The 26,615-nt window shown below is 40.6% G+C and overlaps 2 protein-coding genes across 2 annotated transcripts; one reads left to right on the forward strand and one right to left on the reverse strand.

Moving 5' to 3' along the window:
- Positions 1-802: 802 nt before the first annotated feature.
- On the reverse strand, positions 803-11,060 carry LOC143292146 (coiled-coil domain-containing protein 166-like). The gene is made up of 7 exons (XM_076602334.1): positions 10,832-11,060; positions 9,380-9,433; positions 8,088-8,142; positions 5,488-5,632; positions 4,198-4,277; positions 2,275-2,451; positions 803-1,873 (listed from the first exon to the last, which is right to left on the reverse strand). Exons 1-7 carry the CDS (start codon positions 10,939-10,941, stop codon positions 1,598-1,600), a joined length of 897 nt encoding a protein of 298 aa, XP_076458449.1. The 5' UTR covers positions 10,942-11,060; the 3' UTR covers positions 803-1,597.
- Positions 11,061-15,594: 4,534 nt separating this feature from the next.
- On the forward strand, positions 15,595-26,344 carry LOC143293061 (guanine nucleotide-binding protein subunit alpha-13-like). The gene is made up of 3 exons (XM_076603936.1): positions 15,595-16,131; positions 21,211-21,261; positions 24,039-26,344. Exons 1-3 carry the CDS (start codon positions 15,670-15,672, stop codon positions 24,606-24,608), a joined length of 1,083 nt encoding a protein of 360 aa, XP_076460051.1. The 5' UTR covers positions 15,595-15,669; the 3' UTR covers positions 24,609-26,344.
- The last annotated feature ends 271 nt before the right edge of the window (positions 26,345-26,615 follow it).

Here is a 26,615-nt window from a genome sequence, read left to right on the forward strand (position 1 = left end):
CATCTTAAATAATCAACACTTCATTTTATACTCATTAGAAAGTAGGTGTTGAGCTCTTTCTTTTGCAACTTATCCGACGTAAATCAGTTCAGGAATCATTTAGAAATCTGTCACTGAACACCTTGTAAGAAACACAGTTGTTGTCGGATTTGGCCCGATTTGTGCCGATCTGCTTCGCAGCACACGCGATTGTCTTTGTAGTTTGCTTAACTTGCATAAATTGGCACAGTGAGTGATGAGTGGCCACTTCAAACCTGGTCAGTCATCTGACCAGAGCTGCGCTCTCTCTCTTGCTGCGTTGCAAGCAGTGTGTGTCGTGTGTGTTCCCACAACGGCGGACATCTCGCTACGTATCACTGCACTGTCTTCTTCTTTTCTTCTTCATTGTCTCCTCCTTTAGTTTATGTCCTCTCTTCTTATGTCTTCTTCTCTTCTTGTATCTTCTTCTATTCTTCTCTTCTTCTAGTCTTCTTCTATTCTTCTCTCATTATCTCTTCTCCTTTAGTTTATGTCTTCTTTTCTTATGTTCTTATAACTATTGTAAATAAAACAATAGAAAAACCCATTTGTGACTGGCCTCTATATGTTCCTGGCCTGTGCGCGGGAATTCTTGTCTATCCTTGAATACAGTAAATCATTATTTAGTTAGTTCTTTTGTACCGTACCCTAACAGAACCACTCGGTTCAGTTAACACGGCTACATATAGTTTGTAATAAAGAATGACAGCAATGACAAAAATGACTACATAAACAAACAAATAAAAACACCAACAACATGTCAAAAGAAAAGACTGAATTGGTCTTGCTTCTCTTTTAATAATAACAACAATATTGAAAAAAATATGCTTTTTGATATAAGACTAAAGGCTAAAAAAAAGATAAAAATAGCCAGTTAGCAATTACACATACACACGAAAATGTTGAAAATATTTAAAAATCCTTACCAAACATCACTGATTTCATATATACAATTGCAACATTGTGATCAAATGGCCACAATTTAAAATGTTAAATTGATTTGTACAAGACTTGATAAAAAAAAATGCTTATGTAAATTGGTGTTTAAACAGTGAATTCAAAAAACAAAAAGATAAAAATAAGTAAACAATAAAGATAAATGTCGTCTGATAACACACACACACTCACACACATTTGTGGACACACACACACACACACACACACACACACACACACACAACCAAAAGTCACCACCTCATCCTCCTTCAAAGAAAATAAAGTGCACACACACACACACACAAAAAAAACAACAACAAACAAACAAAACAAAACCAGAGCACATGCACTTGAATAAAATACAGACATGCATGCAGACATATGTTCTTATACACAGACTTATAATATATATATGTCTCTGATTCTAACATCTGATTTTCAAAAGCACGCTGTATCCAGATAATATATATATTCCTTTTCACATATTCTCAGTCTGGGCTGTTTCCATGCCAGGAAGTTTCACCCAAGCCAAAGACATAGATTTTTTTTTCACTCCTCATTCTGGGCCATTGATGAGCGACATTTGGTCCCAGCCAAGCACACGACAGCTAGATTTTTTGGTTTTTGTTTCACTACACAGCCACTAGTCGTGGGCCGTTTCCGTGCCAGTTTTTGCCGAAGCCCCCTCCTCCAGGAAGTTCACCTCTTTGAAGGACTTTTGCTGGCGCATCTCCCGCAGCTTCTTCAGGTCCTGGGTGTAGTTCTGCTCCCTCAGCAGCTGGCGCCGCTGCTCTTCCAGCTCCTTCTGGTGCTCGTTGAGGGCGCGCGTCGTCTGGATCAGGGACAGCAACTCCTGCCGCAGTTCCCGGTTCTCCAGCTTGATGTGGTTTGTGTGGTCCGTCAGACACTGCATCGCTTCCTGGGTGAGGAATAATAATGATGTTTATTTGATTGATTAATAATAACAATAAAGTTATATGAAAATGAGAACAATAATGATGATCATAATGATGACGATGATAACAATAATAATTATAATATGTATACGAGCCATACCCTACAGCTCAAAACATTCATATTCAGTTTACACTCTAGATTAAGTGGATTTAGCAATACATGTGGCATGAATAAGATACAGGAACCAAATCAAAGATAAAAACTCACTAAAATACTAATTTACAATGGTACAACTTCTTTTACAACTCATACTCACCCCTCCCACCTCCCCACCCCCCTACCCCCAATGCACACACAGACACAGACACACACACACACACACACACACACACACATGTACACAAATCCATCGACAACCCCCACCTTGTTCGCCTTCTTTTCCAGGGACTGGATACGATTGTCAGAGTCTGACTGGTATTCACGCTTCTGGCGCAGGAAGTCTGACTTGAGCTGCTGGATGGTGTGAGTGTGATGGGACCTCATTTCGCTGACCTGACGCTCTAGGTCTCGGATTTTGGTCAGCTGTTCTGTTTGGAGATTCTGAAAGGAGAGCAGAAAGACAAGTCTGGTATTTCTGTTACAGCTTAAAAGTTGAAGGTTCCATAACCTTTTAAAGCCATCAATGATGGTTGGAGACATAATTTGACAAAAAACAAGAACGCCAGAGAATCGACAGACAGGCAGAAAATACGAAAAAAAACTTAGCCGTATGAAGAGCACAGGAACAGGAGTCATGATGGCTGCCGGAAAAAGAGGACGCTAGCTAGCGGGACAAAGGGGAGGTTACCTACTTCCGGGAGGTTATCGGCCATAGTTGCTTTTGTTTTCTCCGCATAGGCGGATAGTAGTTTGCACAGGACAGGAATGTCAGACCCCTGCCGGAGTCTGCACTAGCTGGGTCACGATTAAGTATGTGTAATTAAACAGTGATTTTGTATCCACTGTGTCTGGAACTGAGCCGAGAAAGGCAGGTCCCAATCCTCTCCTTCAACCGTTTCAACCTTCCCCGACCAAAGCCAGGTCCCCATTCACACCTGGATGGTGTGAGGAAAACCAGAGTGAAGTGCCTTTCCCAAGGGACACAACACAATACCAAAACGGGGCCTCAAACTCTGATCACTGGTAAACACTGGATCAGATGTCCAAAATCTTATGGATTCTATCACAGTGCCACCTGGTATATCAGAGACTTTCAACAAAAACAAAAGAAAGAAAAGCTAACATAAAGAAAAGAGATGTATTGTGAATGTTTTCAGGTTCATGCGATACAGGCAATGTAACAGCAGAACTGATCTCTCAAGAGATAATACTAAAAAGACATAAACTGATGCTTATTACTAAATTAAAATCTTATCATAATGTGGTGTCAAGACAAAAAGATTACATGAGCAAAAGTATGGACCATGTGCGAAAAAAAAAGGAAAGAATGGATAATAGGAATTCACTAATGACCTTTTATATATAAACAAAAGGTCATTAGTGAACTCCTATGATTCATTCTATTCTGTCAAAAGATATGTCAAATTACATGTGAGTGACACAGTTTGAGCATCAACAAAAATGCCATGAGGGTGGGGAGTCTATGACTTTATGCTAAAATTAGATACTATCAGTAAACTTTGTAGTTTTTCTCCATTCAGTCTGAAGTGCTTTCAGATTTGACCCAAATATTTGCAACATAAAAATATTAAAGCATGATCCAAGCGAAATTAATACTCATCCACAAAGTCATCATTTCTGTTCCACACACACACACACACACACACACACACACACACTGATGCCTTGATCAACAATAGTATATATGCAGAGCAGCAACTGTGGAATGTTCTGGGATAAAGTCAGAAAGCTTGTAATTATCAAGATTCAAAACACACACTTTTACTTCAGCAACATGCTTTTTAATGTCAAGCATCACATGACAGTTAGAGACAGTCACCTTGCTGAGATAACATTGAACTAAAAGGTCATGATGTCCTTGCTGAGATAACATTGAACTAAAAGGTCATGATGTCCTTGCTGAGATAACATTGAACTAAAAGGTCATGATGTCCTTGCTGAGATAACATTGAACTAAAAGGTCATGATGTCAGTCACCATTCCTTACTTGGACTCCCTCCTCTTGGGATTAAATTGCATTGGATGAGTGAAATCATTTACATCACTTTTAAGTAAAAAATGCACTTCAAATATAGGCAACACTGATCACATTTTGCCGAAAAAAAAGAGAGAAAAAAGTGGTATTCACACGTGAGGTATACTGACAGCTTGTCAGTCTGGACATACTTTGTATTCCTGGAGATCAGTCAGTTCCTGTTCCGTTTTCTGTAACAAGTGCTGTTTCTCTAACAGCAAGGCTTCCAGGGCTGGAACAAACATGAACATTAACAAAGATTAATAACACATATAGGCATTATAGTGTCTATGTACTCCTTTACATGAACATTAACAAACATTAACAACATATAGGGATTATTGTGTCAATGTACTCAACCCTCTACACGAACATTAAGAAACATTCACGACATCAGTCAATAAGATGGAAGATAAAACAGGGGAGGTACTAGGTGTGTTTTTCCTTTGGTTCCATGTTTTTCTCCATGTGCTCCTATGGGGTCTTCTGGGAATAAACCTTGACTTGACTTTACTTGACTTGACAGACTTTTAAAAACTGAACTGGGGAATCCAAAAGACAGACACAGAAGGGCAGTTTGTTCCATACTACTGGGGCCAGCACTGGAGAAAGAACGCTGACCTTGAGATGTTGTGTTTCTCCAAGGAATTGTCAGCACTCCAGAATCAGCAGCCGGGTGTAAAGATCCAGAAGCAGCATAGATTGAAAGTGAGTCTCAAAGTGTATGTGGGTATGGTGTGGTTCATGACTTTTAAACTCGAAGACCCCTGAAAATGGAGTATGGCTGCCTACATGGTAGGGTAAAAATGGTCATACATATAAAAGCCCACTCGGGTACATATAAGTGTGAAGGAACAAGAAGAAGAAGCATGAGGTAGCTGGTTTGTCAGGGGTTCTTCTTTGTTAGTGGTAACCATGAGTAAATCCAACAATAAAACCTGATCTGTCCAGGGGAATTAGCTCCACTATAATGACTTGCCCAAGACACACCGCAAAAGCAGTTCTGTGCAGCGCCTAAATGACTCCTCAGCATGGAGGGAGAAGAAGTTAGCTTGTTATTTCTTCAGAGAAGCCAACCCTTGTCAAGTGTTTTTAGAAACAATCAGGAAATTTGGTGGGAACATTTTGAATTGGGTAGGAACACTTGGACTCCGAGCCACAACAGCAAACATTCATTTTATCTACGAGGCATACAAACAATGTAAACATGCACACGATTAACTGAGCATCATCATGTGAGACCAAGGTCAGTAGTGACTGCCCTGGCCTTCTGATAGATAGGTCTAGAGCGTCTGGGTAATATTACAACAGGAAAGTATGTGCTATGTAGTCGAAAATGAACTCAGAACAATTTTGATGTTGGCGTAATGTCAGAACAAAATACGACCGAGCGTAACGATATACAGCGAATCATAACAGCTGGCATCTCTGTTTCTGTTCACCTTTCTTTTTCTCGTCAAACTCCTCCTCCATGGTCTGGCGCTGCAGCTGGATGTTGCGGATCTCCTGTTTGTTGTGGTCGCTGAGGGTGATGATGGTCGTCTGTCGCTTGCTCGTCTTCTTCTCCATGTAGCTCATGTACTCATGCTGCACAACAAATCACTGGTGATAATGATAATCATAGTAACAACAACAACAGTGAGAATGATGATGATGATATGATAATCATAATAACAATGACAACAACAACAACAACAGCAACAATAATAATGAGGAGGATGACGATGAAGGTGATGATGATGATGCTGGGGTGATAACAGAGAGAAGGAAAAAAATGGACGAGGAGTGTGATAATTAACAAAGCAAAACAAAAAAGTTTTTTTTTTTTAAGCAAAAACATTAACAACAACAATAACAATACTACTCCTACTAATACAAGTGACAATCATGATAATAATAATGATGAAGATAATAATAATTACATTCAATACTACTCCTACTAATACAAGTGACAATCATGATAATAATAATGATGAAGATAATAATAATTACATTCAATACTACTCCTACTGATACAAGTGACAATCATGATAATAATCATGATGAAGATAATAATAATTACATTCAATACTACTCCTACTGATACAAGTGACAATCATGATAATAATCATGATGAAGATAATAATAATTACATTTTACATCAAAACAACACAAATTGAAGCAAGTGCATGCAGCTGCACACACCGGCAAACTGTTATACACACCAGCATGACAACAAATGCTACACATGCACACGTACACACACTACCAAGCAACACACACACACACACACACACACACACACACACACACACACACACAGTTTCTGGCAAAACAAGGTCATAAAGCATCTCATATTCTTAAAAGGTCTTTCAAGAATGAAAACATAAGTATACATATAATATCAAAGTTATTTGATAGTCTCATTTCACCAATACTAACATATGGTGCAGAAATATGGTTCCCCACTTGTGAAAAAGCAGATGATACTTTTACCTTTGACAAACTGTATAACCATTGTCTCATGAACAAATTTCCTCATGAGCATGTTTATTTAAACTTTTTAAAACAAATACTGGGAGTCCACAAAAAAGCCACAAATTGATCAATACTTGGTGAAATAGGTAAATACACCTTAAGTTTAAAAGTGATCTGTCAAATAATAAAATTTTGGTTTCACGTAACACAAGCATGAGCAAATTCATATATCAAACTTGTGTATGACGACATCCTTACAGAGGAAACAAAACAGCGAACATGGTTTAATTTCACTGAAATTATATTACAAAATCTTGGTTTAAGACACGGTTGGAATAATCAGTCAACATACAATATTCATAGACTTAGCCACGTTTTTATGAATGAACTAGAATGTGGATATTTTTTATACTGGAAGAGAAACAAATCTGAAAATAAATCTAAACTATTATTTTATAATAAAATTACTCATGAATACAGAACCGAACCTTATTTGCTTGAAGGATATCTTAATTGTAATAAAAAACAATTATTGTGTAAATTAAGAATATTCTGTCATGATTTAGCAATAGAAAAAGGCAGATATCTCAACATCCCAGAAGAAAGGAGACCATGTTTACAATGTCAAACAATAGAGGATGAATATCATTTCTTCAATGACTGCAAATTATACAAAGAAATTAGAATAGAATTCATACAAAAAATTAAAAAATACCTTCCAAATATTATCAAACCCAGTCAGCTAATACTGGAAGACAAACATGTGGGACTGTTTGGGAAATTTGCCAGTAACTGCTGCCAAAAATGCCACAGCATGTAGGAGTGATTCAACATCTTGTTCAATATTTATCTATTATTTTGTATTGCTTTTTGTGCATGGTTTCATGTAACTTTGCATACATGTCTTATAAACCTTGTTAAGGTTTAATTGACATTAAAATTGATTCTGATTGTCATTCTGACTCACACACATGAGATCTAATTAACCTTTGATCCCCAATGGAACATGGAGGATTTCAGTGAACACATAATCAAGAACACAGCCAGGATTATCATAACATTTTCATCAAGTAAGGTAAAATAAGGGCTAACATTTGTTCTTGTGCATTAAAGTTTCCTTTGCAACACTGCAAGTCTTAATGAATTTACTAAGTCTTAAAAGAACACTTTCATTTGCAGAAATTAATTTACAAAATGAAAATAAAGACCTTGGGCATATATATCTATCAGGCAACAATCTTTTACAAATATCAGAACAAATATGAAAAATCTATAATAAAATCAGATTCATCACCAATAGTTTTTATGCCTTTTTTTATATTAAAAAATTTTTTAAACAAATATGGTGTTCTCTTGGAATTCCTTTCACCTGACTTGTTTTAGTTGGTAAACACTTACTATTACATTTTGATTTAAACACATTTACACACACACACACAGACACACACACACACACACACACACACACACACACGTCAACATGCCTCCACAAACACACCCACACAACTATAGTTTATCTCTTAGTAATTCTTTTTCCAGTTCACATAAAGTAGAAGGAAAAGAAAAAGCAAGGTGAGTGACTTACACTTTCGATGCGCACTTTCTGTGCTTCTTGCTGCAGCCAGTCATTTTCGTGTCGTCTTTTTTCAGTCAGGATAGAATATGCAGTTTTGTTTTCATGAAAGACACACACATACAAAAGACAGGCACAACACCCCAGTGGTTTAAGTGTTGGACTTTCAATGTCAGGGTCCCAGGTTCGAATCCCAGTTGCAGCGCCTGGTGGGGAAAGGGTGGAGATTTTTCCAATTTCCCAAGTCAGCAGATGTGCACATTAAAGACCCTGTAATATTAATGTGCCATGGGTTATGGAAACAACAACATACCAGGCATGTACCCCCCCAACCTTTCCAAAAGTTTTGTACTGCCTTTTTTTTTTTTTTTTTTTTTGCTGCCCCATCATCAGCACCGTTTCAGTGACATTACTCCCACGCCGCTCATTTAGATTCCCCCAAACATGTCCACACCCGGGTTCATCCGTCACAGTTCCAGCGTCGGCAGTCCACAGGGAACCATCGATGTTAGGTCGCCAGGAGGCCACACACCAGAGGAGACCCTGCACTGCTGCTGAGTCACTTCGGTGGTGTTCAGTGGTGCCTGTTCTGTTTTACTGTACTTAGGACACCACCTACTAAGCCCCCTACTAACGACAATAATGGCTTAGTTGTGGAGCCAGACTGAGTGAGCGTCCCCCCCAGAGTGGAGACCGCCACCACGCCCCTCAAACAACAGCCCCCCATGAATCCGCCGACACTGACGACATTGACAGGACTCACCCCAAGCACGGAAGTGGAGGGGCATCGAAACTGAGGTCACCATGAGAGCAGGGCATGAAAGGCCACAGACTTTGAGACTATTTTGTTTATATTGATGACGATGAAGGAGGATGAGGATGACGATGATGATGACGATGTTGCTATGGAGGTCCATTTTGGTTTGGGACTGCGTGACAAGGCTGTACTCTACGCTTCCTGTCATAATGATATCCCGGCGTTAACCAGGCCCGAGAGATACAGACACTTGCAGTGTAGGTCAGGTAATTAAAGCAACACACCCAAAGACACATCCTTGAAGTGGATGACACTCGACTGTGTGGTCCCAGTCTCCCCATTTAAGCCCACAGCACACTCAACTCTGGGTAGGAGCCGGCCACGGGCCGAAAAACCCACCTCCGCTGGGAGTTTCGTACTGCCTTTGTTTAAAAGGTTCACCCTCTCAAATTACATGTATACACCTGAAATATTTAATTATACTACACTGCAATATCTGCATACCACGAAAACAAACACCACAGAATAGCATAAGTGACAAGGATACAAATCATCAACTCTTTTCTTTGAATCCTCCAGTTCTTTGGTAACTTTGGCCAACCTGTCAATAGGAGAATTGAAAAGATTTCATATATTTGAGAAAGTTAGGAATATTTGGTGTCTATGGTCATGCGGACACACACAGACACAGACACACACACACACACACACACACACACACACACACACACACATTACTTGTTGAAAGACAGCTTTCTTTTTACAAAGTGAGAAACTATTAGTATATATAAATGTGTGTGTGTGTGTGTGTGTGTGTGTGTGTGTGTGTGTGTGTGTGTGTGTGTGTGTGTGTGGAGACAGATACATACATACACTTAAAACATCTCCTTTTCAATTATAATATAAAGATCTACAATTTCATATATCTGTTTGCCAGGTTGGGCACAACTGGTGGTAGTGTTTAAGGAGGTGGTAGTAGCAGTAGTAGCAACTAGTAGTACAGTACAGACAAAACATGCCAGGAAGGCCTCTTTATATATTCTTTGTTTCATAGAAGAATTTGGGTGTCATTGGGTAACAAGCTTGCTTGCCAAATTTTACCAGTTAGAATATAAACATTGAAATACTGACATAGGCCAATATTGTTTCAATAACAGAGTTAGAAACACATGGTATCAACTGTAACATCAGCTGAAACAATTAATCTGTTAATACATTCAATAATCAAATGGGCCATTCCCCAAGATCCTTAACCATTTTTAGATGTTTTGACACGTTTTGACCACATGATATCCAAATTCTTCTATGAAACAAAGAATGGACTGTTTAAACTTCCGCAACTTGTTTTGTCCATACACTTCTTCTACTCCCACCACAACTACTGCTATTATTACGCACTAAAGTCAATGTGAGTGACACCACCTCTGTATCTTTTCTTTTCTACTAACAAACTCCATGAAGTTCAAATACTAACCTTTTCACAAAATTTTGCAGAACAAATATTCGTAAGTTTTCTTTTAGCTTTAGAGCAGTTAAAGGATGGAATGCACTGAATAATTCAACAAAAACAGCTAAAACTATTGACCAGTTCAAGAATCTTCCAGACAATGACTATAAATCATTAATAAAACCAATCGATTTTGATGAATGAACATTTTAAAAATTTCATACACTTGTACGCAACCCTAAACTATTTCTATATTAAGAAGGGGCGTTGAAAAGCCAAAAAGGCTTAAAAAAAAAAGTCCCAAATTCTGTACCTGTACCTGTACCTGTACCTGTTGTGTACATCACTGTCGCCAAAATTATGGCATTATCGCGACGGGTGATATGTAACGGCACAGTAAAAAGTCAAGAACGAGGCCTAATGATCGTACCTATAATAACAACAACTACTACTACATCTAACGTTGCAACAGAAATTACAATTACGTGCTGTATATTTTATATTAAAAAAGAAAAAATCATTGTATATGAAACGGGAAATAAAACGCCATACTCTTCTTGCAGCATGATCTCCTTCTCTGTTGGTTCTGGTGTTTTGGGTTTTTCGATTGGGGCAGGCGTTTCTTTGCCCTTCTTTTTGCCTTTCTTCCCCTTTGGCGGCATTCTTCCTGCTGTGATCTAAACGCTTCAGCAATTTATAAAACAATAACAACTGAATCAAAATAGCAATGCGCCTGTCGGCGGAAGAGGCAGGCCCCAAGCGTCTGAATCACCATACCAACACTGCCCAGTTGTAGTTTCGTACTGAAGTAAAAAAAAAAAAAAAAAAAAAAAAAGCTTTACTCACATGTTATCATTTCGTGCATAATTTTCAAACTAGATTGGCATGGCAATGATAAACTAAATCATTAAACTAACATTGTACCAATTGATTTTACGAAACTATTTGTTCACACTTGTTTTGAAAACTTTGCGACTGCTGACAGTGAACATGTGAACGGCAGTTTTGAGGCAAAAACTGAAGCCTTTTGTGCGTGCGTGCTTGTGTGTATGTATGTCGTGGGAGCTTGTGGTGGTGGTGGTGGTGTGTGTGAGTGTGTCTGTGTCTGTCTGTCTCTCTCTCTCTCGCGCGCGCGCTCCGTGTGCCAGTGTCTCAAGAATCACTATCTGAATGTGTCACAGGCCACGGATTCTGTCATTTACCGACTGACACTATCGTTTGCCTGCGTGGCGGGTCTAATGTTGGGAGGTTAACAGAATGACTGAGAGGAGACTAAAAAATAAAAATAAATAAATAAAAAAGGTAAATCACCTCACCTCACTTCAGGCCCATAACTACAGAGTAGTCGCTGGGGCCGGGGAAACCTGAGGACCGCGGACGCAACCTCCCTTCTCCATCTGTCTCTGTCAGCAGCCGCCGGTAGCAGCTCACGTGTATGGCGTCCGGTCCATTCTTTGATGACCTCATGCCAGTTCTTCCGCTGTTTCCTGTTCTTCTCCCGCCCTCGATGGTGCCTTGCATGATTGTTTTGGACAGACTGGTGTGTCGAGTGTTGTTCCCAAACCATATCAGCTTGCGTCTCTTCACAGTTGAAAGGAGAGGTTCCTGAGGTCCAGCAAGGTTCTTAGTTCTGCTCCGTACATATTCATTGGTCCTGTGCTCGATCCAGGAAATTTGAAGGAGCTTCCTCAGGCATTTGTTCAGTTCTCAAAAAGCCTGGATCTTCCTTTCAGTTTCGGCCGTCACGGTGTCCACACCACCAGGGCTTTGTAGAGTTTGAATTTTGTGGAGAATCGGATGTTACTTTTCCACACTCTGTTCAGTTTGGTCATGGCTGCGGTGGCTGTGCCAATACAAATTCTTATTTCTGCTTTGCAGCTTCCATCCTTTGTCAGGGTTACTCCTAGATATTTGAAGTTTCTGACATCTTCCAGTTGTTCTCTGTTCATGAAAATAGTGGCATGGTCCATGTCCACGCTGTTTACCATGATTTTGGATTTCTCTGTGCTGACCTCCATTCCGTAAGCACCCGCTCTGTCAACAAGTCTGTTGGTAAGTTCCTGCAGTTCTTCGTTCGTTCCCCCAATCAGATCTATATCATCAGCAAACCGTGCGTGGAGTTGAGAGGGCCGGGGGAAGGGGGGGGGGGCGTAAGGGGTGCCTCTCTCGGCTCTCTCTCTGAGGGAGGGAGAGGTTCCTTCCCGGTCCCATCATGTCACAGACTCAGTGGCATAAACATATATATATACATATGTATCTCGGTGGGTCCCATCCATTCAAACACATGCAATGTAAACACATTAATTTTCATACAACTGAACACAACCTCTCGGGATTGTTCTGCACTGGGCCCGCAGTTCCGGTAACTGGCCAGACTCCTTCCGTTCCATTCGACACAAAACAGATCGGTAACCTGAAGGGCATGCCAGGGTCTCCTACTGTAGTATCCCGCAAGGACATGACTTGACTCGACACCTGCAAACGGCAAAACCAGCAGAAGGTCCAGACCAAACATATACTGATTAATGGGATTGTGACTCAGAAGCCAATCTCCTGACTTCTACTGTATTTCTTCTTTCCTTTCTCAGTTTTCGTTTGTGGTTCTAAGACACTGCCGACTTGTGATCTATGGCACGGCCAGGATTTACATGATCTTATCCCCAGGGCCTCTATCACTGTTTCTGTCATCACTCGGTTGAGGTTGTGTTGGTTTCAAGATCTTCTTCCAGCACAAGAAGTGGTGTGAATTTTCCTTCTATGGCTGCTTGTACAGTGATCTCAGGATCTTTCAGTAACGTTGAATTTGAGTTGGCTGTTTTACCCTCTCTCGTTCTTCCACAACTGTATTTATAGTTTATCAAGACAAAGTCGTGGTCACTGCCAAGGTCATCTTCTTAGAACGTCCTTGTTTTAGCCCTATTGATGCCAGACTTGTGCCGGTTCTTCACAAGGATCATAGTCTATCTAATTGTGATGCTGACCCTTTGTGGTGTGCCTTGTCAGTTATCAGGATGCTTCATACTCACCAAGTGTTAGAAAAACAAAGTCATAATGGCGAATTCTAGCAGACCTAGCCCACCAACCTATCATTGGTAATCTCTTTACAGAGGGTCCCGCATAAATTCCCCCATTCAGTCTTCTTCGGCATCTAAACCAACGTTAGCATATCCAGTCAACCTGAACGAAGCGAATGCCTTTTTTGTTGACCTTGTTCATGTTCATGACCATTTGAAGCTGGGTGTAGAATTCTTCTATCTGGTCATCACCATAGTCTGATCTGGACGTACATTTGCACTGTGATGTTGGGCCCTTAGTTTTGCTCGAAAGTAAATGGTCAGGATCCTGGCATGTCAGTCGGCTAGAGAGCGGCATCCAAGTACTGTGTTATTTTCATGTTGACCCAAAACTGACCCCGTTCCATGTAGATTTTTATCCTCTTCTCTACTACACGCATAATATATGCCATTCTTCTGTCTGTACTTCTCAGCGTTTTCCAATCCAGATTTATAAGTAGGCCCAAGACTGACGTGCCGGGTGTAGGTCTGTATCTGTCTATCTCAAGGATCAGTTCGTCAGTTTAGTTTTCTAATCTGTCTGGGTGTTCTTACGTTCCAGGTGGCAAACGTGATGTCGTTCCTTCCACAGATATTCTGTGGTTTTCCCTCAGTAGCACATTTTTCACGTCCGCCCTGGTGGAGGTCGATGGATGGCGCGGTCATTGTTATCAATTTAAGTCGAACCCGGGATGCGACCAATCCAGTATGGTTTCAATATTCTTTTCCTTCATGATGCATCTGGGTTTCATGGTTGCTAGTGGCAGATCGAGAACCTCTAACCAAGTGACCTAGCTGATTTCACGCTGCGTGTGTTTTTGCATGCCTGTATTGCAAAACGCTCTAAAACAGTCTTCGCCGCGGAAGTTGAATCAGTCACGCAATTTAGGATACTAAAATAGGAAACTAAAATACGATACCAAAATAGGAAGCTTCATCACCGTCGGGGACAACTATGGTATAAACGGCTCTTTTGGCAATTACTAGGAAAAAAAAAATCACTGCATGATTCGCCCCTTTCCTTCTCCCCACTCTTGATCTCGATCTTGATAGGTATACGCCGCGTCGCAGAATCCAGTTGCCTGGGGGTGGAAGGGCCGGACACAGTGATGTTAGGGCAGGTGTGGTGGTGCCGTACACGTGGTGGTGGTGGTGGTGTGTGTGTGTGTGAGGGGAGGGGGAGGAGTGTGTGTGTGTGTGTGTGGGGGGGGGGGGGGGGGGGGTGTCAGCCACTCAGTCTCCTGGCTGATAGTTACACTGAGGTACTCAGTGAGGATCGAGGTACTGACTCCTTGGAAATTTTGGTTGTGAAGCTCATTCAGTGACGGAGCCTGCTTGGACTGTGGCGCCACTGAGGGCGTTGCACATCATCAGCCCGTGAGTCTGACACAGTTCTTTGCAGGGCTGGATGCGGATACTACTGTTGTTCGAGTACCTGTCAACGGTCAGTGTTGGATTATGACTGCAGTGTCTGATCATCAGATACTGACGCTTATGTCTGTCTTGTCTTTCAGTTGTGCCGGGTGTTGACTGAAGTTGATTGATTGATTGATTTTATAAGGCATCGCCGGCACCAGCCCCACCACCACCCTTGAAGAAAAAGATTAACCTCAGTTGCTTCCTACGGTCACTATATGATGATCAAGACTGAGCTGCGGAGACTTGAGTTTAATCTCTGCAACAGTTTTTGCCATTGCCGGCGGCCGACTGCCAGGGGTGCAACGAGAGATACTGAGTTGGTCCCCAGCGACCAAGATGGCTGCACGTCTCTGTACACGCTCTAGTGCACCGATTTTATTCTCTAGTAGTACGTGTAAGGGTCCCTGGCAGTGACACCATACTCTAACTGAATTAGGTGGACTATAGACACGTAAGCGCCGCGGCCGCTGCGCTCAACTGAGTGCATCCTGTGGGGCAGCCGAGGCGGAGATTGTGTCTCGTAATGAAGCCATCATGCGTGGAGTTTGTTTTCTTTGTGGTCTTGGTTATGCGGTCTCCCCACCGTTGGTCGTGAGATATAAAGGCGCTTAGGTAGGAGATGTTTGGAAAATGTTAGGATGCTGTTGTCCGGAGTCAAGTGTTGTACGGGTTGGCCGGAGGATTTGTCCTACCGACCCACACCACTCAGCGTTCTGCCGTCACCTCCTTCAGTTTCATTTTCAAGGAGGTGTTAAAGCGTGCGGAATGATCCATGCTACACCTCATCTCCTGAAGGAATAAAAATCAGATGCATCTGATCTTTGCATCTTGGCCAAATCTCGATGCGATGATCAGGCTTATCACCCTTTTGCCGGAAGTTGTTTAACTCAGACGTCGTCATGTAGCGCAACCATCAAAATGGCGAGTCTCCTCGCATGTTTGTGTTTGGACGATGATGAGATCAGACAACGAAACAAAAGTCGATCAATTGACAAAGGTCTTACGAAAGAAAGATCAAACTTCAACAGAACTGTGAGAATTTTACTTCTAGGTGCAGGAGAGAGTGGAAAAAGTACTTTCCTAAAACAAATGCAAATCATCCACGGGCAAGAATTCAGCCGAGATGAGTTGCTGGTCTTCAGAACTACTGTGTACAGCAATATTGTGAAGGGAATGAGAGTCTTGATAGATGCGAGACAAAAGCTTGAAATTCCATGGGTTGACAACCAATTGAACACAGACGGAACATATATTTTTTCCATTGACCCCACTAGAAAATTAGATTTTATAACTTTCAGCCAGTATGCTGTATCCATTCGAAAGTTGTGGCAAGATGGCGGAATTCGCGAAGCATTCGATAGGCGGAGAGAATTTCAGCTCGTAAGTTTTCACGTTGGTATGTTTGTTGCACATTAATGTATATTTTAACCCAGTGATAATGTGACAAGTGCCTTTCTTTTCTTTTTTTTTGCCACTTGATTTCTACCCTGTCCTCCAAGTCGCTAATTCAAGAAATTAAATGGTCAGTGTGAAGATGAAAGTTTCACTTGTTGAGTTTAGTTTACAAACATTTGACTTGACTTGACAACGGTTTAGGCCTCTCCCGACGCCTGTTCGTGTTCCTAAAGAACTGTTACTGATTTGGTTGCATGCGTGGCGAGCGCGGCTAGACCAAATCAGTTGCTTTGACACGCTGGGTTGTACAGACCAGGTAGGCCCCTCCAGTGTTTATCTAGGCGGCTCTTAAAGGCGTTGACTGACAGCGCCAGGACCACAGAGTCTGGGAGACTGTTCCACTATGTCACTACTCTGTTAGAGAAATAATTCCCCCTGACATCAAGGCGAAAGCGTTGTTTTTGGAGCTTTAAGGTGTTGCCTCTGAGGTTTCCACTGAGTGACGACTGGAACACTGGCCTCTGTGCATCATAATGACCATGAAGGTATTTAAATACTTCTATCATGCCCCCTCTCAGCCTCCGGTGTTCCAGACTTGGCAGCCCCAGCAGTTTCAGTCTCTCGGGGTAAGGCTTCTCTTTCAGTGAGCCCAGGAGTTTTGTTGCTCGCCTCTGGACATCCTCGATGTCACTACATAGCGTTTTGTGAAACGGTTGCCAGACACAGTGGCCATATTCCAACAGTGGTCGGACGAGGCTCTTGTACAACTGAACAAAAGTTGTCTCAGTTTGGAAATCAAATGATCGCCTTATGAGTCCAACCATTCTGTTTGCTTTGGATGTCAACTGTGCAACATGCTCTTTGAAACTCAGTTTGTCATCAATGAGCACACCCAGGTCCTTTTCGCTTGCAGTCTCATTTAATGTCACCCTTGTACTGTTGTCCTCTTCATTTTTGCTTGTCATGTAGTATGTTGCCTCTGACTTCTGTCCCCCCCAGTTTCATTACGCTACATTTCTGTGGATGGAACTTAAGCAGCCACGTGTCAGACCAGTGCTGGAGTTGGGTTTTTTTGCGCAATATATTTGCCACAGAACAGTACAATGGCATCTAGTCTGAATAGTTGCTGGAAAGTGAACATTTGTTAATATTTTGTAAAGAATCTAAGAAGTTACAGAACTATTCACTAAAGGATAAAGAAAAAACACTGCAGGTTGAATGTCCGCAGCAGCTCCTTTTCAAAAAGAGTCGTGAACTCATGGAATAACCTGCCGGACAGTGTTGTGACCGCCCCTACCCTAAACTGCTTCAAATCCAGGCTGGACGCGCACTTGCAACAGTTGCCTAGCGTGTACGAACCAACCTGCCTGCAGTAACTCAGCTACAGTGCTGCTTGCCACACATGCCACAAACCAGTGCTGTAGCCACCAAGGAGAGGCGAACTAGCCTGAAGAAGGCTTCAACGCCCAAAAGTTCAAGGTTGAAGGTTCATGGTTAAATCAGTTTGGTATCACCTTCACAAGAGAATGAGTTTCAGTGGATGGTTTGCAGCTGGTTGTCATTTCTCATGATGATAGGTTTGAGAAAACAAGAAACTTCCACTTTTGGATCATGTCTCTTAATCAGATTGAAATTTTACTAAAATTGAAAAGATATTAAGTGTTAAAAAAAAAGTTCTTTAAGATCAGAGAGGATTCTTCCAAGCATGATTGTTTATCTTATGACTTTCAGACTTGCAGGTTTATGGACACTTTTCACCCCAACCCCATCTGCACACACACGGATTATAGAACACACATGGAGTAAGCACACACAAACTTGTCTACTTGTACATACTAGTAGTAGTACATATTTGTATGTAAACACATTTCAACAGTCTAGTCCAGAAATGAATGAATCCATTTTCTTTCACATCTCTTTTTTTTGTTTGTTTGAGCTATAAGCTATATATTACTGTGAATGTGTGATTACATGTAAACTTCTAAAATTGATTTGTAGTTGTAGTAGTATGGGGATTGGCAAGTCATCTGCCTGGACCTCTCTGCCTTTTTATGTCCCCATCAAATCTTCATCTCTACTTCTTCCATTTTATTTTATTTATTTATTTTCTTCATTTGTTAGTTGTTGCTGGGCGGGGTACGCAAGTACACTTCTGCAAGAAACTTTTCATTCTTCATAATCAAAAAAATTTTCTTTTAAGATTGTGTTGGTGTGAAGGAGATTTTTGAACGTGTTAGTATTTTGTGCAAGCTTTTTAGAAAAAGAAAAACTTGTAATTGTATATTATAATTAATAAAAGCTTTGATATTCAATTGTTATTATCAATATGCCATATTAAAAGGTATTTATAATTTTGCTTTACTTATGGATATTAGTTATATATACTTATAACCTTATCCTTTTAACTGTCTTATTTCTGCAGTGTCTGATGAAATGTTGAATATTAATAATAATGTAATATTATACATTTGTAACAAGTCACGAATGATAGTGGGCTCAGAATATCAAAATCATTTCCTTTTTCAGGGTATGAGCAAATCAATTGTTTTTGTATAAAATTGTAAGGGTGAGTGTGTTATCACTGTGGACAATGTAAATGTGTGTGTGTGTTGTGTGTATATCTGTGTTGTGTTTTCCGACTCAGTAGTTTAGATTTCAGCCTGGACATCTTTTTTCATTTGACCAGTTCAGTACAAAACCAACAGATCATACCAGCCGCCATGGTGAAGTGGTTACTGGTTAGCGTTGTGGACTGAGGACTGGGAGGACATGGGTTTGAATTCCAGTGGAGGTGTTTTTTTCGGCCTGCGGCCAGCTCCTACCCAGAATTGAATATGCCATGAGCTCAAATGTGAAGACTTGGACCACACAATTGAGTATCATCCACTTCATGGATGCATCTTTGGGTTTGTTGCTCTAAATTCCTGACCAGCACTGCAAGTGTTTGAATCTTTTGGGCCTGGTTATTGCCAGGATATCATTATGACAGAAAGCATAGAGTACAGCCTTGTGACAAAGTCCCAAACTGAAATGAACCTCTGTGGCAGCATCTTCATTATAATCATCATCAGCATCCTCCACCTTCATCATCAAATGATCAATGAGATTTTTTTTTTTTAAGCCCCAAATTATGTGGTCAGTGGAGTTTCATGCCCTGCTCTCAAGGTGACATCAGTTTTGATAGCCCTCCACTTCTGTGCTTGGGGTAAGTCTTGTCAAGGTCTTCAGTGTTGGCAGATTCATGGGGGACTGTTGTTGGAGGGATGTGGTGGCGGTCTCCACTCTGGGGGAGATGCTCTCTCAGTCTGGCTCCGTGACTTAACCATTATTCAATTTATTGTCATCAGTAGGGAGCTTGGTAGTGGTGTCCTAAGTATGTTATATCAGAACAGGCTCTATCGAACACCACTGAAGTGATTCAGCAGCAGTGCAGGGTCTCCTCTGGTGTGGAAATACAACTGTTTATTCCCACTCTTGGCATTCCCATCGGGCCACCAAACACCCCAAAATTTGTTACTGAATTTGTACTGTGTCCATCACACTTTTGGTATGTGAAACAGTTAACTTCAAATGTGTGTGTGTGTGTGTGTGTGTGTGTGTCCTACTGTCTGATATAAATTATCATATGAATATGTGGAAAGACCACAAAACTGATATTATGAACACTTAAATACAACACAGTCATTACCAAACTTCTTCTGCAACTGTGAAGCAGTGATTTATGTTGACTGCTTTGGATAGTAAATTTGTGCTCATTTTAGTCTAGTCAGATTGAAAGAAAAGGCTAAAAGCAGAAAGGAAGCTGTGCAGGTGAAAGACGCTAAATCTGCAATGTCCAATCAATTGTTAATCTATTGTTTTACTTTAAGGCAAGCATTTTCCTCTGATTTGTATAAATCCAAATCTTCACATTTCAGTATTTTCACCGTGTCTCTTAAGATTTTCTGAACTACAATGCCAGCATAAGTTGTTAACCTGTTTAATTCCCTTCTTGTGTTTACACAGGAACATCAAATGCGTCTTAAAGACAATGTTATCCATGTCCGTATACATATAAATGTAATCATGAAAATTGGGTTATGGAAACATGAACATACCCACATACCCAGATAATGGAAGTATGGCTGCTCAAATGGTGAAATAAGAATGGTCATGCACATTTGTACATATTTTGATTAGATATTGATTTTACTCAAAAGGGCCACACTGTGGTATATCATTGAAGTAAAGTTGTAAGTTGCCCATGACCACAGAAGAAATATCTGTTTTGGAGAATGGAAGAGATTGCAGCTGTTCTGAATGCTCATTTGATCTTTAATTTAATTGACATTAGGAATAGGAAACTTCACCATGATGCAGATGATGATTTCCTGAGTCTCACTATTTTTATCTGCTCGACTGCAGAGAACAACGGTACAATTGTATATTATCTGAGTTTGAAACTACAGAATTTTGCGATTGATTTGCAGGAGAAGACAAATCTCAAAAGCTCTTATAGTTTTAGTATGATTGACTTCACAAAAAATCAATGTCAAGTGACCTACTGGCTGCTACATCAGTAGGTCATTTCAAATTTGTATGTGTCAGTGACCGATGACCGACTCAAAAAGCTAAACCCTGCAGCTCTGAGAGAGAGTTTGGCGAGGGAGGGGAATAAAAGAAATATTAAAGAGAGAGAAACTCAGAGAGAGAGAGAGAGAGAAAGAGAGAGTTCAAAACAAACTGTAAATAATGCTTCTTGAAGTAGTTGAAGATGTGAAGTTCCACTTGTTCCAATGACTGATAGTGATACAGTGATAGTGAGAAGAGTCTGCTGCTGTTGAAAATGACCATAACGCTAGAAAAGTTGCTCAGCCATAAGGATTTGGAGCCCTCTCCCCAACCACTCCCTACTCCTGTACCCCCACCCCCTCTCCCCACCCCCACCTCCCCTCCTGAAGCCTGTACATTTTTCTGTTAAAAAAAAGAGTTTTTTTTATGGGTAAAACAAATTGGTGGTCAGCAACTGAGCAAGTGAATAATCAATCATGTTATTGTAAATCATTTTCTTTCTTTCTGTTTCAGGGTGACTCATTACCATACTACATGGATAATCTGGACAGAATATCAGCAGAGGTATGACAAAAAGAGGACATTGTACTGTTCTTTAAGTTTAACAAATGTGTTTTGGGGGCACAAATATTATTATTACAAGAGAGATATCTTTCCAGTCAATCTTGTAATATAGAGTTCTATAAGGAGACTTTAATATAAGAGAGACATCTCACTAATTCACACGCAATTTATGAATCATATGCATTCATTCTTACACAAAAATAAGTTAACTCTTTCATCCCTGCAGCACGGTTTTCCGGTTTACAGGATTTTTACCCTTCATTCCTGGAGGCCAGAAAACCGTGCAGTAGAGAATTCCCCCTTTCCTTCCTGCCGCCCGGAAAATCGGTTCTCGCGATAAACGCTTTGAACTTCCTGCGAGTCGCGTCCCTTGACCGGGTCACTAGCGGTGCAGTGTTTATGAGTGGAATGGATGCCAGACACCCCCTTCCCCCTCCCTAGGCCGTGGGAAAGTGGGCACCGCTACATTCTTGCCGATGTGCTGTGTAGACACACGGACACAGAAAAACGGAATGTGTAGAAAGTTCGGACTGTGACCAGTTTTCTGATGATGAGTTTTACAACGCTCTAACACATAATGATTTCGATCTGTTTCAAACGAATGACAAGGAGAGAGTGCAATTAGCTGTTGCTACAGAAGCACAGGTAGCGGGTGATGAAAAGTTAAAAAAGTAAGAAGTGTGAAAATTGTGGTGTATACTTGTGCAGTAACTGGCATGACTGTTTCAAGGTATATCACACATGTGTCACCTTTGTGTGGAATATTACGTGATGACTGTGACATGGAAATGGGTATTTAGAGATAGTATCGTTTCTGAATAGTTTTTGATCAAGAATTGTGTAGATAATGATCTGATTCTGGCTCAGTGACTGCTAGTGTAGTGAAAGGCATATATTCTCTTTGAGACAAAGTTCAAATCATTCATGTGATAAAGACAATAGTAGTGACAATTGTGACAGTTTTTCATGGATATGACAAGCAGTGTAGCACTGAGATACATATGAGGCACTACTTGGTGAGTACCTGCATGATGTGCATACTCTTCAAGCAAAACACTGTCCTGCATGTCATATGTACTTGTATGCATTGTGTTTGACCCCAAAGTCACCTGTTTTACACCTGAGTGTCACCAGAGATGTCACCCTATAGTGTCAACAGGGTCTCAGACAACTTCTCACATCAATTCTGAACACAACAGTATATGACAATCTTAGTCACGTTAGTGTACTGTAATGAGCTGCGTTACTGTAAGCCTCCAAAATAAGTACCCTGCTTCATACTTTCTTTCTCTTCTCTAAATCCAGGAATGAAGGAAATATGCGAATGGTAGGGATCTCGGAACAAATGGGAGTAATGGTTCATAGAAAAATAGGAACGAAAGAGTTAATAAAACTGAAAGAAAAGAACATTCTGTGACAAAAGTGACATACAAATTACAATGAATAATTTACAACTTTCTGTTGTCTCCACACACACACAGACACACACACACACACACACACACACACACACTTGATACATACATGTGCGTGTGCTCGCACACAGACACATAGCACTAACACACACACACACACACACACAACACTTACGTACGTGCACACAAACACACACACACACACACACACAGAGTACTTGACACTGCTTCTGTAGTATCTCATTAAAAAAAAGAAGTCAGAATAGACAACAGTGAAAATTAACAAACTGTACAAAACACAGTGAACTGGTTGAAGCAAAAATCTGTAGTTTGTTTTATTATCTTGCAAAGTCAATAGGACTAGGTATTTTGTTTTATTATCTTGCAAAGTTAATAGGACTAGGTAGTTTGTTTTATTATCTTGCAAAGTCAATAGGACTAGGTAGTTTGTTTTATTATCTTGCAAAGTCAATAGGACTAGGTATTTTGTTTTATTATCTTGCAAAGTTAATAGGACTGGGTTTATGTATTATTTGATATTTATTATTGAACATTACATGTGTCTTCCTTTTTTCTTTTTTTATTGATATAATGCACCAGAAAACTTGTAGCAAAGCCCTTTTCAAACAAGTACAGGCTGTTGAAAAAGAAAAGTTTTTTATGTTCTGTTATCTGATTACTGCAGTGTAATTCACTATCAGTAATTGAATTGAGCTGAAGAAGGATTGTCATGTGAGATCACTTAAGCTGACTATTTTTTCCTTGTTTGTGCAATGATACTGCATTGCAGGATGTGTGCCTAATATGATAAGGTCTGGAAATATCAATCCATCCTATTGTCTGGACAAGTCAACTAAACATTTAAGTTTTAAGTGAATAATATAATGAATTATGTCTGCGAGTTTGTCGTTGCAAGACCAGCAGTGCCTTTGGTTGAATGAACCGTTTCTCTGCAGGGATGGTTGGGGGGTGGGAAGGGTGGCGGGTGGAGGAGTTTAGGGGTAAGAGATGGAAGGAAGAAAATGGTGTGTGTGTGTGTAAAGTAGTTCTGTAAAGGTGGCATGGGGTTATGAGAGAGAAAGAGTGTAGTGTGTGTGATTTTATTTCAGTAGATTTACATACATTTATAAACTTGTACTTATTCAATTTCAGTTTGTTTTTGTTTTATTTGTCTTTCATATGTTGAACAGTGAATTTCTGTATGAACAATAAACCAATCTTGAGGTTGTGTGGTTCATGTCAGATTTACAAGTGTCCCCTGACTCTGTGTGTATGTATGTGTCACTGTGTGTGTGTGTGTGTTACTGTGTATGTGTCATTGTGTGTTTGTATGTGTGTCACTGTGTGTGTTTGTGTGTACAGGACTATGTGCCGACCAAACAGGACATCCTGTACTCACGTAAAGCCACCAAGGGGATATCGGAGCACCTCATCTCGGTCAAAGGGATCCCCTTCCTCTTTATCGACGTGGGTGGCCAGCGGTCCCAGCGGCAGAAGTGGTACCAGTGCTTCCAGGATGTCACCTCCATCCTTTTCCTGGCCGCCGCCTCTGAGTTTGACCAGGTGCTTGTGGAGGACCGGGCCACCAACCGCCTGCTGGAGTCGTGCGACATCTTTGACACGATTATTAACAACAAGTCGTTCGTGAACGTGTCCATCATTCTGTTCCTCAATAAGATGGACCTGCTGGAGACCAAGATCAAGACCATCAGCATAGCGGACTACTTCCCTGCCTTCACTGGGAATCCCAGGGACATTGATGTCGTAAAGGCCTTTGAACTGAAATTATTTAACTCGCGGTGCCGTGACACAGAGAAGCCCCTGTTCCACCACTTCACGACAGCTGTCGACACAGAGAACATCAAGCATGTGTTTCAGGATGTGAAGGACACCATTCTGCATGACAACCTTCGCTCCTTGATGTTGGACTAGTCGAAAGTCATTGTGCCATATTTGAGTCTTCTTTAACCCCCACATTGCCACAGCCCTCAAATGGCCCCTTTTGTAGTCGTCAGTCAGCTGGGCTGTAAGCAACATCCATTGATTTGACGCATTGCCTTCAACCTTTGCTCAGTTGCCTCGGTGGTGGCAAGAGTGCTTTAGTCTGTTGGCAAGGAATGTGTACTTCTGTACGGTCAGTGGAAGAAGGGTTGGGGTCCAGGGAGGGGAAGGACCCACTTTGAAGACGGCGCAGTGCTTAACTTGTGCAGTGTTTGGTGGGAAAGCTGGTGGGCGCTTTGTCGTTTTAACCCCTTGCCTGCTGAAAATGTTAACAGTTTGGTCATTCCTGTATGTGTATTACAGTGCATCAGTTTCTCACCCCAAGGCAGGCAATGTGTGAAAAGCATCCAAAGTGTGTGTGATCATTATAATGCTTCAGTAAGCTTTTGTGGATGACTTGGGGTCACATCAAATACATCCGTTCACACAAAACCTGATTTTTTTTCCATTGTTTTAACTCTTACATGTTTTTTTTTTATTTGTTTTTTTTTTTACTTATATTTTTGTCATGCATTCCCCTGCTTCTTTCCACTACTGCCTTTTTTTTTAATAGTAATAGTACATGTATAAATACATGTATCATATCTTATGTGTATAATATGAAACAAGTGTTTAACAATGATCTGTAGATCCTTACCACTGAGTATGTTATTTTTTTTTTAATCAGCATTGCTTTGTTAGCCTGTTGGTGAGGTAAACACCAGCTGTTGAAACCATCAAGGTTGTATCCTACCTGATATATCTAAATGTAGGCTTTAATGAAAAACTGCTTTGGAAAAGAAGCTGGGTAATGTACTGGGTTTTATTTCATCACCAAATAGTTGTAAATAAATGTATGAATAAATGTTTTTACATCATTTCCAAAATTTATTGCTGTTGGTGTAATTTGAAAGAGGCTATACTTGCTCTGTAATTATTCAGATATTCTTCCCTGTTAACTCACACACACTCTTTAGGTCGCTAAAGACTTTTCAGGTGTGTGACGTCCAGAAGTATGAATGCATGTGAGCACGCAAGTATATTTGTGTGTGTGTATATAGAGGAAGGGGCCTGCGTATTTATTTGTGTGGGTGGAGGGAGTCAATGGGACTGCAGATTGGTGCATGTGCATAATGTAACTCAGTGTGTGTGTGTGTGTGTACATACATGGGTGTGGGTGTGTATGTGAGTTAATGAGTGCATACAAGTTTGTATGCGGCCCATTTTCACTCTTTTTCTTGCCTTCTATATATGTTTCTTTTTTTCTGTTATCTATTGACCTCTTTGTTTCTTTGAATGTATGAGACGATGAGACTTGTGCATCATTTCCCTTTCACTCTCAATCCGTTATGCATTTGTTTGTGATGGGTATACCAGTATTATCTATGGTGTGCCTTAAATATTGGACCAAATTTGGTTCCAGCTTGTATGAAAAAAAATCTGCATTACTTTACTAGCAATATATTCTTCTATCAAGAATTTAGGGAGAGGATTTCATAGTGTTCACTCAAGTTATTAAATTAAAAGTGATTTTTTTTTTTTTTACATTAGACAGATCGAGTATATGAGTTTATTTGACTTGTTTTTGAAAACCATTCAATTTCTTGTTGTTGATTTTGTTAATTTATAATTTGATTCAGTTTTCTTTTACACGAAAAGACCAAGGACACAGGTTTATTTTTTAACTTGTTTTTTATACTTTACTTACTTTACTGTGTCAGCGGTGTAGGTCCCTGTAGACCTGTACGCTGGTCTGGGTATTTACCACACTGCATGCATGGTTGGAGGCTAAGGGCAGTTATTCCTGGCATTTCGGGTGATAGACGGATGGTTCGTTTCTCCAGTGGTTGTCTAGCCTGTTCTTAAAAGTATTGACTGTTTGTGCAGTGACTACCTCATCTGGGAGACTGTTCCATGTTGAAATGATTCTGTTTGAGAAGTAGTTTGCCCTAAGGTTGA

This window comes from Babylonia areolata, chromosome 18, assembly GCF_041734735.1.
Source record: "Babylonia areolata isolate BAREFJ2019XMU chromosome 18, ASM4173473v1, whole genome shotgun sequence".
Lineage (NCBI taxonomy): Eukaryota > Metazoa > Mollusca > Gastropoda > Neogastropoda > Buccinidae > Babylonia > Babylonia areolata.

What these genes read in the sequence shown, in the direction of transcription:
- LOC143292146 (XM_076602334.1), bottom strand. Translation starts at nt 10,941, where the DNA reads ATGCCGCCAAAGGGGAAGAAAGGCAAAAAGAAGGGCAAAGAAACGCCT. An exon ending in AGAAAGTGCGCATCGAAAGT is followed by an intron (nt 5,633 to 8,087) that starts GTAAGTCACTCA and finishes TTTGTTGTGCAG; the next exon opens with CATGAGTACATGAGCTACAT. An exon ending in TGGAAAAGAAGGCGAACAAG is followed by an intron (nt 1,874 to 2,274) that starts GTGGGGGTTGTC and finishes TTCCTCACCCAG; the next exon opens with GAAGCGATGCAGTGTCTGAC.
- LOC143293061 (XM_076603936.1), top strand. Translation starts at nt 15,670, where the DNA reads ATGGCGAGTCTCCTCGCATGTTTGTGTTTGGACGATGATGAGATCAGA. An exon ending in GGCGGAGAGAATTTCAGCTC is followed by an intron (nt 16,132 to 21,210) that starts GTAAGTTTTCAC and finishes TTTCTGTTTCAG; the next exon opens with GGTGACTCATTACCATACTA. An exon ending in TGGACAGAATATCAGCAGAG is followed by an intron (nt 21,262 to 24,038) that starts GTATGACAAAAA and finishes TTGTGTGTACAG; the next exon opens with GACTATGTGCCGACCAAACA.